Source organism: Amblyraja radiata, chromosome 4 (genome assembly GCF_010909765.2).
Source record: "Amblyraja radiata isolate CabotCenter1 chromosome 4, sAmbRad1.1.pri, whole genome shotgun sequence".
In the NCBI taxonomy this organism is placed as follows: Eukaryota; Metazoa; Chordata; class Chondrichthyes; order Rajiformes; family Rajidae; genus Amblyraja; species Amblyraja radiata.
In genome coordinates, this window is record NC_045959.1 from 30,793,472 (window position 1) to 30,812,083 (window position 18,612).

The window sequence follows — 18,612 nt, forward strand, 5'->3', positions numbered from 1 at the left end:
AACATATTTTATCTGTTCTCGCTCTCCATTCGGCTTCTCACAACTCCTACATTATTTTGCTATGTTTTCACTCTCAGGTTTCCCCCCATTGGCCATGTAACTTTCTGTACAGCTTATCTTGCACCTCACCCAGATTTTCTCCTATTAAACACCTCCCCCAATTTCACATGCAGTTTAACAAGGGCGACATTAAACGTTAACTGTTTCTCTTCCCACAGATGCGGCCTGACTTGCCGAATATTCCAGCATTTTATCTTTTTAATTTAGATTTCCAGCAACTGCAGCTGTTTTGATTTTTCATTTCTTAAATCCAGTTCAATAGTCTGAAGAAGTGTCTCGACCTGAAACGTCACCCATTCCTTCTCTCCAGAGATGCTGCCTGTCCCGCTGAGTTACTCCAGCATTTTGTGTCTACCTTCAATCGTATTATGTACTTTCTTATAATTCCACTGTATGCATGCACAACAGAAGACTACTTCAGCTTGTCTTATCTCGAGGGTTTGTTTTTCTAAATACAGTTTCCTGGAAAGTGGCGCGCTTTTTTTTAATTGCGGAAGTATTCAGTTGTCCCGCCTTTGGCTGAGATTGGATACAGTCTTAAATTGCTACATGTTTGCGGGCCCCGCTCCTTATTCCATTGGCTCTATCGTGCGCCACTCTCCCACACTGGGCTGAGAAACAGTGCGTTGTCCACCGGTGTCCTGCAAAGATCTTAGAGCAGAGATCTTTGGTGTCCTGCACGGTTTTATTGTTTGCCGTTTGAAGAGATGAGGACTTTGGCGGAAATTCAGGCAACTTTAGAAGTGGCGAAATTGGAGCCGGCCGAACTCCTGCCGTCGGTACAATGTATATCGTTCAGTGAGAGTGTCAGTTCGGGCGATTACTGCCTAATGGAACTGGATGAAACGCTTTGTAAATACATTGAATCCGGACAGAGGTAGGATTCGTGCTGAATCGCCTTTTCATACGTTCTAGTTGCCCATGCGAGATTAAATGCAACTAGTTTTAGATAATTAGACAAACAACAAATTGCTGGAAATCTGAAACTAAAAAGCCCAAGAGGCTGGAAACAACAGTTCGGATAGGGTCTGTGGAGAGAGAAGTTGCCAACATTTCAGTTTTGATGAGCTATCATTGATAATTCATTTCCCCCCCACTACACATGCTGCTCAAACTATTGGATGTTTCCTGCGCCGTTTTATTTTGCACATCCATCATTCACAACCTCAAGAAGCATGAGCGAATTCAGATTGTTCCAGTTGTTGCATAAAATCCGCTAGCCTGCTTGTAGATCCCATGACTGACCCTGTGACAACTCGAAAATCTATCGTGATATCCACTGAGGCACGCTTCATAGAATACTGGGATCCACTCTCCTTTCTGATTCAGAAACGGATAACAGCAAAGGAAGGGGAGAGAGCAGATCAGACTTTTGATTTAAGACAGTCATCCTTATATGGTATCTTTGGCAGAGCAACCTCAAAGCCGAGCAAAACACAAAGTACTGGTGGAACTCAGAAGGGTTCATGTTCCTGCATCACTTTGGCTTTTGCTCAAGATTCCAGCTTCTGCTGTCTCTTATGACTCCTCCCTGTTGAACTGGTGTCGCATCTCTGGAGTGGGATTTGGACTCCAACCCATGGCCTTCTGACCGAAGATGCGTTCTAGTATCTTTGCTTCTGACTCTAAAGAGAGAATGCCACTGATTGAACCATGACAGACACGATAAGATGATAGTTCGCTGAGTTACTCCAGCATTTTGTGCTGCATATTGGACCTTGCCTTTAATTCCCCAAAACCTTTCTAAGATCTAAGAACATTCAAAGATTAAATGAATATTCCCATTAATTGTGGAGTTAATATTTTGGGGGATATAACTAGAAATAAATGGTACAGTGTGTACTTAAGTGCTATTTTAAATATTATCAAATATGAAAAAGTGCATCCAGGAATCATTACCAAACCACACAAGGAGATATCTGAGCATGTAATCCAGAGCCCAGGAAAGAGTTATGTTTTCAGGAGTGTTTGTAAGGAACAGAGTGGAGCAGAGAAGGAGCCACGGTTGGGCATTAAATACCACATAGTTCATAACTAGTCCGTTCATAAGTGATAGGAGAAAAATTAGGACATTCGGCCCATCAAGTCTACTCCGCCATGCAATCATGGCAGTTCTATCTCTCTAACCCCATTCTCCTGCCTTCTCCCCATAACCCGTGACACCCGTACTCATCAAGAATCTATGCCTTTAAAATATCCACTGACTCCACAGCCTCCTGTGGCGAAGAATTCCACAAGTCTAGACCCTTGTGGGGGAAGGCAAGGACGTTGATTGTGGAGTGATTAAAAGGGTGGAGAGCATTGTATGGCTGGAAAATATCACAGATGAGGATTTCAAAATGCAAATGAAAATCTTAAATAGGCGTAAGAGACACAAAATGCTGGAGAAACTCAGCGGGTCAAGCAACATCTCGTGGAAAAGAATAGGTGACTTTTTTGGTGGGAAGGGTTCGGACCCAAAATATCACTAATTATTTTTCTCGAGAGATGCTGCCTGACCCACTGAGTTACCCCAGCATTTTGTGTCGACGTCTTCGGTGTAAACCAGCATCTGCAGTTCCTACTTACTTAAATATGTGTGTAGCTTTATTGGGAGTCTGTGAATGTTTCTGAACACAAGGCTGAAGTTGAATGCTAACAATCCAAGTTTATGTTATAATTTTAGAAAACCTTAAGTTTGAACAAGGTAGACTAGTAAAGGGCATTGAGAAAGACACAATGTTTTAACACCAGGTGAGCTAAAGCAGGAGACTTAACAGGGAAATGTAATGGAGGTGGCATAGACAGTTTTATTGATAGTACAACATGTAGTTTGAAGGGAACTTTAAGAGGCAAATATCACAGTTATTACAAGCAGTGTGGTTCAGAGACAAGAGATGGCCATCAAGGCTGTGCTCGCTGCTGATCACTAACCCCTCGCACTCACCCCCATCGACGTGTATGCAGCACTGAGCAGGATTAATGCACGAAAGGCTGCTGGCCCTGCCGGCATCCCCGGGCGAGTCCTCAGGGCCTGTGCTGCGCAGCTGACAGACGTCTGGAAGGACATCTTCAACCTGTCACTTGCCGAAGCAGTTGTCCCCATGTGCCTTAAAACCACCTCCATCGTGCCGGTGCCAAAACACTCCACTGCGGCAAGCCTCAACGACTTCCGCCCAGTTGCACTTACTCCCATCATCACTAAGTGCTTCGAGAAGCTGGTCCTGGCACACCTCAAAGGCTGCCTACCTCCCACACTGGACCCCTATCAGTTCGCCTACCACAAGAACAGGAGTACAGAGGATGCCATCTCAACGGCACTTCACTCCGCCCTCTCCCACCTCGACAACAGAGACACCTATGTGAGAATGCTGTTCATCGACTTTAGCTCAGCATTCAACACCATTATCCCCTCCAAACTGATCACCAAACTCAATGACCTGGGCATCGACCCCTCCCTCTGCAACTGAATACTGGACTTTCTAACCAACAGACCCCAGTCTGTTAGGTCAGACAACCACACCTCTTCAACCCTCAACCTGAACACCGGCGTTCCACAGGGCTGTGTGCTGAGCCCCCTCCTCTACTCCCTCTTCACCTACGACTGCACACCTGTACATGGTACTAACACCATCATCAAGTATACAGATGCTGCAACGGTGATTGGCCTCATCAGCGACAACGATGTCGGCCTATAGGGAGGAGGTCCAGCTCCTAGCAGCATGGTGCGCTGACAACAACCTGGCCCTTAACACCAAGAAGACCAAGGAGCTCATTGTGGACTACAGAAGGTCTAGGGGGGCACGCACACCCCCATCCATATTAACGGGACGGAGGTGGAGCATGTTTCCAGCTTCAGGTTTCTGGGGGGGGGGTCAACATCTCTGATGACCTCTCTGGGACCCACAATACCTCAACTCTGGTCAAGAAGGCTCACCAGCGTCTCTTCTTCCTGAGGAGACTGAAGAAGGTCCATCTGTCTCCTCAGATTCTGGTGAACTTCTACCGCTGCGCCATCGAGAGCATCCTTACCAACTGTATCACAGTATGGTTTGGCAACTGCTCTGTCTCCGACCGGAAAGCACTGCAGAGGGTGGTGAAAACTGCCCAACGCATCACCGGTTCCTCACTCCCCTCCATTGAGTCTGTCCAGAGCAGGCGATGTCCGCGAAGGGCGCGCAGCATCGTCAAGGACTGCTCTCACCCCAACCACAGATTGTTTACCCTCCTCCCATCTGGGAGGCGCTACAGGTCTCTCTGTTCCCGGACCAACAGGTTCAGGAACAGCTTCTTCCCTGCGGCTGTTACACAACTTAACTCCACGCCTTGGTGATTGCCAGTCACTCCCCCCGTTGGACACTCCTTCCCCCAGTGACTGATCCCCCCCCCCCCCCCCCCCCCCGATAATTGCACTACTGCTACTGTATATACATATATATATTTTATTGTTCCATTATTCTGTGTTCCCACTTCTGGGTGAGATGCTAACTGCATTTTCTTGTCTCTGTACTTGTACACTGCACAATGACAATAAAGTTTTGCATCTGAATCTGAGATGCAGACATTTGCTTAGTAGGCGTTTTACAAAAAAACTTAAAATCAGTGTGGTCGTGAGTTGGTAAAATAACTTTATCACATTGACCATCAAAACCTTTCCACAGATATCTTAAATGATTCGTCAATCAATTACAAATTGGGACATTGGATAACTGACGAGTACACACATTTTGATTTTGACATTTCCAAATAAGTTGGAATAAGGCAAATGAGGCAGTTTAAACATTGTGTAATCAGTTTTCCATGTTGTTTCCTGCTTTTAGATTGATTATTCGAGGTGATAAGGATGAACATGCTGTATTGTGCAGTGAGGATAAAACCTATGACTTGAAGATGGCTGATACATCGAACATGCTGCTCATCATACCCGATTGTAAAACCCCAGATCAACTTTCATCCAACACAAGTACACGATGTGTGATGCATTGTCAGGTAAGACTTTTATATAAACATGGACTTTTTTAAGGAAGAATTAACTGCATGCATATTGTCAAACTGACGTGTCTTTCAAAACATAATTCTTTCAATGTTGGTATTGCCTGAGCATTACTTTAAAAATACTTTTAATTTATTTATTTCTCTAGTCGCCCAGGGACTGTGGTGGGATGGTCAGCATAAATAACGATGCAACTGGGCAGCATGGTGGCGCAGAGGTAGAGCTACTGCCTTACAGCGCCAGAGACCCGGGTTCGATCCTGAGTATGGGTGCTTGCCTGTATGGAGTTTGTACGTTCTGTTCTCCCCGTGACCTGCGTGTTTTTTCTCCGAGATCTTCGGTTTCCTCCTACACTCCAATGACGTTCAGGGCTTGGTATAAATGTAAATTGTCCCTAGCGTGTGTAGGATAGTGTTAATGTGTGGGGATCACTGGTCGGTGCGGACTTGATGGGCCGTAGGGCCTGTTTCCGTACTGTATCTCTAAACGAAACTCCACGGGTTGCGGGGCCATTTCAGAGGACATTTCATATTTTTTTGGCTATTGCAATTGTTTTTGATTTCACTATCATTTTTTCAGCTTTGATTTCAGTTGCATGGCAGTTTGCATCAACAGCTTGGCAGAGCCATTGTATGGGGGTCACAGGAACTTGATTGAGCAACTCTCAGTCTATTTTTAATACAAGCTTTTAGTCATAATTCACATTCATTCAAGTGAGTATTTCAATCACTGATCTGAGTTGATTTTGATAAGGAAAAAGAAGCTTTGAGACATCAAGAAGTGTTGTGGAAGAGCAGAGGTATTTGGGGTTCCAGGCTTGCAAGATAATAAAACTGCATCTTGAGTAATTCAGTAATTAAGATTTTGTGAATGAGACTAAAGCAATAGATGCAACAAACCTTTATCCAGTCTCAATACAAGCATAAATGGCAGAGGAATTAGGTGGAAGAGTCTTCCCCAATGCACTTAGTTTTCTATCTTGGTCACATTTGATCATTTCTACTGGCAGATGCATTGTGTTTTGGGACTTCTATGATCCAATCCAAAATTGTACTCGGAGCCTCCCTCTTGTTATTTCCATGTTGAAATGGAGCAATACCGATGGTGGAACTTGAACCATTCATATCCAATCCACTTCCTGTCAGTAATAATTAGGAACTGCAGACGCTGGTTTATACCAAAGATAGGCAGGCAATGCTGGAGTAACTCAGCAGGTCAGGCAGCATCTCTGGAGAAAATAAATAGGTTATTTTCTCAATTTCCTACCGATGTACTGGCTGTCAGTGACTGCTCTCAGCTTGTACATTTCTCAACTATTTGCGAACACTCGTCCATTGCTTCCCTCGTGGTTATCTCGTCCATTTCTCCTGGTTTGGTTTTCCATGCCTGTCATCAAATCCCTGTCTGTGCAAATCACATTTTCCAGATCTTTGCTTGTAGCCTTCCATAGACGTTGGTGAGAAGCAGTAAATCACTGCTTCTCACCAACGTCTTATACAACTGCAGCATGACCTCTCAACTTCTATACTCAATGCTTTGACTGATGAAGGCCAATTGTGCCCAAAGCCTTTTTGACCACCCTATCTACCTGTGATGCCAATTTTAACGAACTATGTACCTGCACTCCAAGATCCCTCTGCTCTACAACGCTCTCCAGAGCCCTACTGTTCACTGTGTAGGTTCTGCCCATGTTAGTGCTCCTAAAACACAACATCTCACATTTCTTTGTATTAAATTTCATCAACCATTCCTCAGCCCACCTGCCCAACTGATCAAGAACCTGCTTCAATGTTTGACTCCCATCTTTGCTGTCTACAATCCCACCCACTTTTTGTATGTGGCCAGGGGCCACAGTTTAAGAATAAGGGGTAAGCCATTTAGAACGGAGATGAGGAAACACTTTTTCACACAGAGAGTTGTGAGTCTGTGGAATTCTCTGCCTTAGAGGGCAGTGGAGGCTGGTTCTCTGGTTACTTTCAAGAGAGAGCTAGATAAGGTTCTTAAAGATAGCGGAGTCAGGGGATATGGGGAGAAGGCAGGATTGGGGATGATCAGCCATGATCACATTGAATGGCGGTGCTGGCTCGAATAGCCGAATGGCCTACTCCTGCACCTATTGTCTTTTGTGTCATATGCAAATTTCCTAATCATGGATGTTCTCATCCAAATCACTGATATAGATGGCAAACAGCAATGGGTTCAGCATTGAACTGAGGCACACCACTAGTCACAGGCCTCATCCAAAAAGCAACCTTCCACCATCACCCTCTGCTTCCTTCACCCTCTGCTTCCTTCTATCCATTCAGCCATCCTTCCTTGTATCCCATGGGATCTAACCTTCCAGAGCAGTGTACCATGTGGAACCTTGTAGAAAGCCTTACTGAAATCCATGTATGTACATCTTAAAGCACATTTGGAAATTAGTTTGGTTTTTGCAATATTTTTGTGGCCTGGGATTTTTTATTTAAATTTCAGATATGTTTAATTAATTGAGTGGCGTTTAAACTTCCCAATTGTCATGGTGAGAATTGAATTCTTAGTGGATTAATTAATTGAAATTGCATTTATAATTTATAATTTAAAGATAGTCAGCCCTATCTTTGAAAAAAAAAGTGTATATTAAACGTGATAATAGTGTTTAATTATCTGTGATATCATTGATCCAGATTTTTGGTTTTGCCAAAAGTTATTGGGAGTTGAAGAAATCATGGCCCAAATTGAGGAAATTGAAGAAATGTCTATTGGAAAACCCATACAATGGACCTTCTTGTGGGACTGAGAGAAATGCCGAAAGATCAAAGGTATGGCTTATGTGTGTTCTTTTATATCTTACTTGACACCTGAATTTCTGGCCCGAACGTTTTGTTGGCTTTTGTCCATTCCTCATCCCTGTGTTGCTGAGGACAGATCTCATGGCCCTACAGCTGCAGTTTGAATTTGTATAGTCATAATGATAGGAGCAGAATGAGGCTGTGTGGCCCAACAAGCCTACTCCGCCATACAATCATGGCTGATCTATCTCTCCCTCCTAACCCCATTCTCCTGCCTTCTCCCCATAACCTCTGACACCTGTACTAATCAAGAATCTATCTTTCTCTGCCGTAAACATATAATTGACGTCCTCCACAGCTTTCTGTGGCAAAGAATTCCACAGATTTACCACCCTCTGACCAAAGAAATTCCTCCTCATCTTCCTAACGGAACTTCCTTTAAATCTGAGGCTATGATCCCTGGTCCTAGAATCGGCCGCTTGTGGAAACAACCTCTCCACATCCACCATCAAAGCCTCTAGTCAAGCTGCTCTGTGTGGAACTGGGTGTGGGGCAAATCTGCTGAGCTTGTGACCTTCAATCAATTGTGCAAAGGCTGCATAACTTGAACTTCCATCTACGGATTAAGAGGTACAATTGTACCGGAAGTTCTCAGACTTGGTATGCCCTCACTTTGTTTTATCTAGGACCAAAGGCATTATTGTTTGGTTGTGTGGTTGGTGATCAGATCTGTCATGGAACTTGATCAGGCACTGACCAGAGAGAGGAAGTAACTTGTAGGTTAATTCTTCCTTTGATTTTTGGGTTATGACTCAGCGAGTTTTGCAGCGCATCATCTCCCAGAAAATTAAATCTGTATATTCTGCTAGCCTGGGCGCCATGTTATACTGTGCAGCAGAATGAAGTACATCTACAATTTGAAGTGCAGGTTTTTGATTGCTGTCACTTCCTCTTTCTCCTACAGTATACAATGGAAGATTTAATGGAAAGTATTCAAGCAAGTGAGCAGGAAATAATGCAGCAGTTGCAGCAGTTGCGTGCATGCAAGATTGAAGGTAAATTGGAAGAGTAGAAGCTTTTGCATTGTCGTGAATTTCTGCCAAGTTGAGTGTACCTTCTTAAAATGTTTACCTAAATCCACATAACATGATGTAAATCCTCTGCATGACTTCTTCCCTGATTCTTCACTGATGTTTCATAATTATAGTAAGTGAGTTGAAGTCCCACTGAGGACGATCTCTGTCTCCAAAATATCTCTTCAGTACAAGATGTCAATCTCTGCTAGCATGGAAGGTGGTTTGAGGCTCTGGATAGTTGAAGGTCCCAACTCTCAACATCATACCTCCTATTGTGCAATCAATACATTTTAAATCTAATGCTTTCAATTGTGATGCCCTGTAATCTGGATTTGCACGTTGGTAATAATAAACCTATAAACTGTTTCTGGGTGTTGGATGTTGTGCTAAGGCTGCAAGTGTAAATCTCACAAACTTGCTGGATGTCATTGTACTTTCTTATGTACTGCAAATGAACACATATCTACCAAACTATATCCGGAGAGAGGTTGTGAAACTGTCTCCGGAGAGGGGTTTCGGCCCGAAACGTTGCCTATTTCCTTCGCTCCATAGATGCTGCTGCACCCGTTGAGTTTCCCCAGCAATTTTGTGTACCTTCTACCAAACTATATGTTGGCTGATAACTCAAAAGATACCGTACCCTTGAAGGCTTTTTGCAATATGCAATCTGTCCCTCCCTCCAGAAACCAGAAATGAATCTGATTTTGTTTCGTGGGTAAACTGGCATATGCAGCTGACAGTTGAATCTTGTGTTCAGCATTGTTGATAATAATGTGTCCTCCTGACCTATTCGACACTTAAAGCAGAGTTTTCTGTAAATTCACTTTGTACTCGGCTTTGTAGAGGCTTTTTGTAAAGGCTTTTTGATGGACCTTATTAGAGTATCAAGTTAGATAACAAAATATCTCAAAAAAACATGCCTGAGATCATATGTTGTTAAACCAAGCTTTTCAATCGTATTTAAGAAGGAACTGCAGATGCTGGAAAATCGGAGGTAGCCAAAAATGCTGGAGAAACTCAGCGGGTGAGGCAGCATCTATGGGGGGGATATAGATCATATGCAGGCAGATAAGATTTGTTTATTTTGGCGTTGTGTTTGACGCGGGCATTGTGGGCTGCACACAACCTGTTCTTATGCTGCGCTTTCTTTTTCCAGTGTGGACTCTCTGTTTGTGTGAGGTGTTTTGTACATCCCTGTGCATCTTTCTCCACATTAGGGTACTGGAGAATTCTGGAACTTGATTATGAAATTAAGCTTCTGAATCATGTGACTCAGCTGGTGGATTCCGAATCGTGGTCCTTCACTAAGATTCCTCTCCAAATTTGTCTTCAAGAACTGGAACTTCTTGAACCAAGGTGAGTGGCAATAACCGTTCAAACTGAAGTACGGTCGATTACAATGTTATTGAGCAGGAGCCAGGGAGAGTGAATTGGGTGCGGTTCTTGTTGGGTAAATCTGCATCAGACATGTGGGCGGTTGTTTTAAAGGCCAGCTGGTCAGAGTTCAGGATCAGCATGTTCCAGCAACGAGGAAGAATAAGGATTGCAAGGTAAAGGGAGAAAATCCTTGAATGACCAAAGAGGTAATAAATTTTGTCAAATTTAAAAAAATGAAGTTGTATAAGGCTTAAGAAGATGAAATCAGACGGGCATTTGAGGTCTATAAAACAAGTGGGGAAGAAGTCAAGTGGGCGATGAGAAGGGCCAAAAGAGGCCATGGTATGTCTTTGGCAAATACTAAAGTCATTTACAGCTAGATATTCAAAACTAGGGTAACTAGGAAGAAGGTAGGGTAGCTAGCTCATGGATAAAGGAGGGAATTTGTACTTGGAGTCAGAGGATGTAAGCGAGGGACTAAACAAGAACTTTACATCTGTAATAGAAACATAGAAACATAGAAAATAGATGCAGGATTAGGCCATTCGGCCCTTCGAGCCTGCACCGCCATTCAATATGATCATGGCTGATCATCCAACTCAGTATCCTGTACCTGCCTTCTCTCCATACCCCCTGATCCCTTTAGCCACAAGGGCCACATCTAACTCCCTCTTAAATATAGCCAATGAACTGGCCTCAACTACCTTCTGCGGCAGAGAATCCCAGAGATTCACCACTCTCTGTGTGAAAAATGTTTTTCTCATCTCGGTCCTAAAATATTTCCCCCTTATCCGTAAACTGTGACCCCTTGTTCTGGACTTCCCCAACATCGGGAACAATCTTCCTGCATCTAGCCTGTCCAACCCCTTAAGAATTTTGTAAGCTTCTATAAGATCCCCCCTCAATCTTCTAAATTCTAGCGAGTACAAGCCGAGTCTATCCAGTCTTTCTTCATATGAAAGTCCTGACATCCCTGGAATCAGTCTGGTGAACCCTCTCTGTACTCCCTCTTTGGCAAGAATGTCTTTCCTCAGATTAGGAGACCAAAACTGTACGCAATGACATGTAATGAAGGACATGGAGAAGAGTGAGATCAGTGTGCAGATTAATAATGTGCGAGGACAGCTCGTAAAGGGCATTAAGATGTATAAATCCCCACAGCCTCATGGAATTGATCCCAGGTTATTAAGAGAAGCAAGAGAGGAGTTTGCAGGGAGCCTTAACGAAGATCTTTACAACTCTACTAGCCACAGACGAGGTCTCGGAGGACTGGAGAATAGCTGATGTTGTTCTTTTGTTTAAGAAGGGAAGTTAAGATAATCCAGGGAGTTATAGGCCAGTGCACCTCAGCAGTGGCAGTGAAGCTTTTGGAGAGGATTCTTTGGGATAGGATTTACTCCCATTTGTATAAGAATTAGGCTAATTAGAGAGGGTCAGCATAGCTTCTAACTTGATCAAGTTTTTTCGAGGAAGCGAAGAAGGTGATGGATAAGGATGTGGTCGACATAGGTTTTAGCAAGTCATTTGATAACGTCCACATGGTAGGCTGATCCAGAAGATTAAAATGCATGGGATTCACAGTGACTTGGCTGTATGGATAGAACTGGCTTACTCAAGACAGAGCTATGGTGGAAGGTGTTATTCTGGCTGGAGGTCTGTTATCAGTGGCGTTTCACAGCTTTCTGTGCAGGAACCTAAGTTTGTGATCCATGTAAATTACTTGAACGTAAATGGGTTAGTTAGGTTGCATATCGTTGAAGTTGCAAGATTGAGGGATATGAGGACAGTGAGGAACGCTATCAAAGGATAGAGCGGGATATTGATCAACTACAGAAATTGGTGGAGAAATGGCAGATGGAGTTTAATCCGAGCATTTGTGAAACGATGCATTTTGCGAATGTATGAAGGCCTATGGTTGATGGGAAAGTCCTTGACAGCATTGATGTGCAGAAGGATTTTGAGCTCCATGTCCGTAACTCCCTGAGAATGACATTACTTGGAGATAGATTGGTAAAGAGAGCATCTGGTATTGTATCCGTCATTTGAAGGAGGTAAAGAGCCGGGAAGGAGGTATTAGCTGCAAGGGGAAGTTGGACAAACTTGGATTGATTTCTCTAGAATGCCTGAGGTTGAGGGGAGAGTTTACAGAAGTATCTAAAATTATGAGAGGGGTAGATAGGGGGGTCATTTAGAACTTTTTTCTCAGGGTGGAAATATTAAAGACTCAGAGCAGTAGCTTTAAGCTGAGAGGGTCAAAAATGAATGAAAATGTGCAGGACCAGTTTTTAAACTTTTTTTAAGTAGATATGTGCTGCCAAGGTGGTGGTGGAGGCTTTTGGATAGTCGCATGGATATGTTGGGAATGGAAATGTGTCCCTCACATATAAGCAGATGAGATTAGTCTATCTTGGCATTATGTTCGGCATGGACATTGTGAGACGGAAGGACGATTCCTGTGCTATCGTTTACTATGTTCTATGTTTTAAACAAGCCACAGGGGATGTTGGCTGAAACCAGCGGATGGCTTATTTTTTGTTTTGTGTGTTTGCCAATTTGAAGGCACCCATTCAAATTCTGTTATTCTGGTTTTTTTGGTTGTACAGAATTATGAAAAATAATTTATCTATTGGTCCTTGACTTTATTATGGCACATTGATATTTAATTGGTGGTCAGGAAATATGTGCATTTTGTATATGCCTGTAAAAGAAGAAAATTCACAAGCAACTGTTGAGGTTAAAAACAAATCCTCATATTTTCTAGCATGTCACTGTTCCAAGGGCATCGTTTAAACTGTGATTTAATTTCTATTTAGGTTGATCACTAAAGTTTCCTCTATATCGGAAGGAATTAATGATTAAATATATGAAGAACATCAAGGCATATGTTTGCACTTGAAATGTGTCCTAATTTACCATGGGGCAGTAGTATTTGCTTCACTGTTGCAATTAATGATCATTGTAAGCTGCCATTAATCTCCCACAACGTTTGAATTTCAACTCTTAACTATCGTGCCGCAAATTAAAAGATAGTGATTGTTCCGCATGGACTTTCTGTCCTGCAAACTAATAAATACACGTCTTCCAAACCTGCTTGATTTTTGTTAGGTTATGACATCTGCGCTCTATATTTTGGACATTTGCACACAAAAATACGACAATGTTTTTGCAGCACTAGTTTAGAGATACAGTGCGGAAACAGGCCCTTAGGCCCACCGAGTCTGCACCGACCAGCGATCCCTGCACATTAACACTAACACGCACACGCACACGCACACGCGCACACACACACACACACACACATACCATTTTTTTTAACCTACAAACCTGTACGTCTTTGGAGTGTGGGAGGAAACTGAATATCTCGGGGAAAACCCACGCAGGTCACTGGGAGAATGTACAAACTCCGTACAGACAGCACCCGTAGTCAGGATCGAATCCGGATCTCTGGTGCTGTAATGTAGTAGCTCTACCTCTGCGCCACCGTGCCACACACTTTTCTCATTAATTTAATGGTAAATTATGTTTTCTACGGGGAAAAACATAATTTGTTCTATTTAAATGCTCAATTTTGCTTCATTTCCATGGAAAATATGCAGTTTGAACTATCTGGTGAATTTTGTGATACCTTCAGGAGGCAAGGGACTTCTCAAGGACATATTACTGAAAGTTAGCTCTTTTGTCTTCATTGATGTTTTTCTGTACTGTCTTGAACTTCCATTCCCAAAATTGAGATACTTGGGAAGTCTGCAATTTTATTGTGAAATGGAGTCCCTGATGGTATGTGAAAGATGCTTTTAAGGAAAACATAAAATCTAACAAATGCAGAGTAAATGCTGGGACTAGGACTACAATTATTGAATGAGGAATGAGTTCTGATTCCCATACTGCAGGAGGTGGATTTGATGTGTGAGCTGGCTGCTGAGGTTTGTATGGAAGGATGATGTGTGCACAACCACTTCAATGCCATTGGCGTGCATGACTAGAATGACACAAGTGACATCTCGTGCTCGCACGCTGTTTGATGCCACTGTATACATCAAGATTTTTCGCGTCTCAACACAGTGGGCACACACAAAACCTGACAGGAACGCTACTGACTTTGCAGTGCATTCAATAGATATCTGATTTCCAGTTGCTTACATTTTTATAAAATAGAATAGCTTAGCGTGTAAAAATGTGGCCCGAGAATTTATTTCCAAGCAGAGCATTTTTTGAAAACATGAACATTGACAGAAAAATGGGGAGAAACACGGCTGTGAGCATTTGGGGCAGTAAGAGATCTTCCAAGTGCTATGTGAATGTTTGCAGTTTATTGATAATTTATAAATAACTAATTATAACATTGTCCCATTAAGCCTTTGCCATTTGTGTTTGCTGACCTATCATGAACACTGACTTGATTAAAAATCTGTCTCTATAATCTTCTGCGCTACTTCATTTATGACGTTGTCCTTGAAATTTGTCACCTGCTGGTCATCCTTCACCTGCTTTGGTCCTAAACTCTGGAATCTCCTTCCTAAACCTGTCGTACCTCTCTCCCTTTTTCTTTGAACTGAAAATTTACCTCCTTGGTAAACCTCGGGTGACCTGAACTAATATAACCATTTATGACTTTGTCAGACTTTATTTGGTAATACCCATGTAAAGGGTCTTGTTCTTGCTTTCCCTCTCTCTCCATTCCTCCCCCTTCCTTGTTCTCTGACCAGTCTGACAGTCTCCCCGATTAAATTCTATCTCTGTATGCTTTGTTGTCAGCTTCTCCTGGCTAACAATGATTTTTTCTTGAGCCTCATCCCCTTTGTCTCATTCTCACACTTTACCCTTGCTTATCTCTGTATCTCCCTCTCCCCTGACTTTTAGTCTGAAGAAGGGTCTTGACCCGAAACGTCACCCATTCCTTCTATCCAGAGATGCTGCCTGTCCCGCTGAGTTACTCCAGCATTTTGTGTCTGTCTTGTTGTTCTGCCTTTGTCAATGTGTAATTATTAATATAGATGATTTTTTCTCAGTAATAAAAAGCATATAGAGTCACACAGCACGAAGCAGGCCCTTTGGGTGGTCGTGTTTGACTAATCTTCTTGAATTTTTTGAAGAGGTTACTCGGGAAATTGATGAGGGTAAAGCAGAGGATGTTGTATATATGGACTTCAGTAAGGCCTTTGACAAGGTTCCTCATGGAAGGTTGGTTAAGAAGGTTCAATGGTTGGGTATTAATGGTGGAGTAGCAAGATGGATTCAACAGTGGCTGAATGGGAGATGCCAGAGAGTAATGGTGGATGGTTGTTTGTCAGGTTGGAGGCCAGTGACTAGTGGGGTGCCACAGGGATCTGTGTTGGGTCCACTGTTGTTTGTCATGTACATCAATGATCTGGATGATGGTGTGGTAAATTGGATTAGTAAGTATGCAGATGATACTAAGATAGGTGGGGTTGTGGATAATGAAGTAGATTTTCAAAGTCTACAGAGAGATTTATGCCAGTTGGAAGAGTGGGCTGAAAGATGGCAGATGGAGTTTAACGCTGATAAGTGTGAGGTGCTACATCTTGGCAGGCCAAATCAAAATAGTCAAGTCAAGTCAAGTTTATTTGTCACATACACATACGAGATGTGCAGTGAAATGAAAGTGGCAATGCTCGCGGACTTTTGTGCAAAAGACAAACAACCAAACAACCAAACAAACTATAAACACAATCATAACACACATATTCTTTTACATAATAAATAATGGAAGGAAAAACGTTCAGTAGAGTTAGTCCCTGGTGAGATAGGCGTTTACAGTCCGAATGGCCTCTGGGAAGAAACTCCTTCTCAACCTCTCCGTTCTCACTGCATGGCAACGGAGGCGTTTGCCTGACCGTAGCAGCTGGAACAGTCCGTTGCAGGGGTGGAAGGGGTCTCTCATGATATTGTTGGCTCTGGAGTTGCACCTCCTGATGTATAGTTCCTGCAGGGGGGCAAGTGAAATTCCCATACACTATGAGAACTTCACTTGCCCCCCTGCAGGAACTATACATCAGGAGGTGCAACTCCAGAGCCAACAATATCATGAGAGACCCCTTCCACCCCTGCAACGGACTGTTGGTAAATGGTAGGGAATTGAAGAATGCAGGTGAACAGAGGGATCTGGGAATAACTGTGCACAGTTCCCTGAAAGTGGAATCTCATGTAGATAGGGTGGTAAAGAAAGCTTTTGGTGTGCTGGCCTTTATAAATCAGAGCATTGAGTATAGAAGTTGGGATGTAATGTTAAAATTGAACAAGGCATTGGTGAGGCCAATTCTGGAGTATGGTGTACAATTTTGGTCGCCTAATTATAGGAAGGATGTCAACAAAATAGAGAGAGTACAGAGGAGATTTACTAGAATGTTGCCTGGGTTTCAGCAACTAAGTTACAGAGAAAGGTTGAACAAGTTAGGGCTTTATTCTTTGGAGCGCAGAAGGTTAAGGGGGGACTTGATAGAGGTCTTTAAAATGATGAGAGGGATAGACAGAGTTGACGTGGATAAGCTTTTCCCACTGAGAGTAGGGAAGATTCAAACAAGGGGACATGACTTGAGAATTAAGGGACAGAAGTTTAGGGGTAACATGAGGGGGAACTTCTTTACTCAGAGAGTGGTGGCTGTGTGGAATGAGCTTCCAGTGAAGGTGGTGGAGGCAGGTTCGTTTTTATCATTTAAAAATAAATTGGATAGTTATATGGACGGGAAAGGAATGGAGGGTTATGGTCTGAGCGCAGGTGTATGGGACGAGGGGAGAATACGTGTTCGGCACGGACTAGAAGGGTCGAGATGGCCTATTTCCGTGCTGTAATTGTTATATGGTTATATATATGGTTTGGATCAACTTGCCCATGCTGACTTTGATCCCCCATCTACACTAATCTCACTTGCCTACGTTTGGCACATATCCCTCTAAACATGTTTTTATCCATGTATTTGTCCAAATGACTTTAAAATACTGTTATAGTACCTGCCTCAACTACCTCCTCTGGCAGCTTGTTCATTTACTCACCACCTTCGTGTTTAAAAAGTTTCCCCTCAAGTTCCTCTTACATTTTTTCCCCCTTCACTTTAAACCTATGTACCCCTGGTTTTTTATTCTGCCACTCTGGGTAAAAGACATTGTGCATTTACCTGATCTATTCCCTTCATGAACTTATACGCCTCCATAATATCATCCCTCATCCTCCTGCGATGAAAGGAATTAAATCCTAGCCTGCCCAACCTCTCCCTACAATTCAAGCCCTCAACTCCTGGCAATATCCTCATATTTCTCTGGACTCGTTCCAGCTTAGCATCCTTTTGAGAGCAAGGTGGAGCAAAGCTGAACACACTACTCCAAATGTGACCTCAACAAAGTTTTGTACGATTGCAACATAACATCTCAACTTCTATACTCAATACCCTGAAAGATGAAGGCCAAGTGCTAAAAGCCTCTTGCCCACTCTATCTACCCATGACGAGAAACTATGCACTTGCACTCCTGGATCCCTCTACTAGACAACACTCTTTAAGACCCTGCCACTAACTGTGAAGGGCCTGCCTGGTTTGACTTCCCCAATTGTAACACCTCACATTTATCTGCATTAAACTCCATTAACCATTCCTCAGCCCACGTGCCCAACTCATGAAGAATCTGCTGTAACTTTTGATAGCCATCTTCATTATTGACGATATCTCCCACTTTATGGTCATCTGTAAACTTGCGAATTATGCCTTCTACATATCTATGTTGGTGAAGTAAATGCATGCTCTGATAATCTTGTTGGTGTTTGGTTCTATATTTCAGAGAAATAATGTCAAATAATGTGCTTATAAAATGTGGATCTGTGTGTTTTGTTGCTCATGATGAGTCAGAGGGAAAGAGTGTTTGCTGTTGCCATGGCAATCTGAATGACTTTGCACGAGTTCACCATGTGCGTCAATACTATCATGAAAAATAGGGTAATGAAGATAAAAGCTGCCTTGATAGGCATAAATAAGAAAGGCTCTTACTTTGGTATGACCCAACATATTATATATTTCAGCACACAATGTTTTATCTTTGTTTCTATCCTCACCAAGCCTGTGTAGTTTCATCACCACATGCACATTTTCTTTGACTGTTATTTGGAAAAGTCTTTTCATTTTGTACAGTACTTCGTACAATATCAATCTGCCAGATTAACAATCATTTTAGCAAATCTGTGTTTGATAACTTCTTGATAGCTTGAGCTTTGTGGAGAGCAACTAAGAAATGTGACTTCAAAACATTATCCTGATTTACTTGATAGCCTGAACTATTAGTCACTACTTATAATACAAGTTTAATACAATGATACATTGAATGTCTCCAATAAAATGTTAGATTATCATCC

At 42.7% G+C, this 18,612-nt stretch overlaps 1 protein-coding gene across 2 annotated transcripts in view; it reads left to right on the forward strand.

Annotated features, from left to right (window-relative positions):
- Positions 1-634: 634 nt before the first annotated feature.
- The window catches only part of dscc1 (DNA replication and sister chromatid cohesion 1), a 34,813-nt gene continuing 16,835 nt past the window's right edge, over positions 635-18,612 (forward strand). The window contains exons 1-6 of one of the 2 annotated variants that reach the window (XM_033019191.1): positions 635-706; positions 740-937; positions 4,860-5,028; positions 7,699-7,833; positions 8,768-8,858; positions 10,097-10,235. In XM_033019191.1, the coding sequence (XP_032875082.1) occupies positions 768-937; positions 4,860-5,028; positions 7,699-7,833; positions 8,768-8,858; positions 10,097-10,235 (704 nt within the window). In that variant the 5' untranslated portion in view covers positions 635-706; positions 740-767. Of the gene's footprint in view, positions 938-4,859; positions 5,029-7,698; positions 7,834-8,767; positions 8,859-10,096; positions 10,236-18,612 lie in introns of both variants that reach the window. The other variant, XM_033019190.1, reaches the window with a different exon arrangement.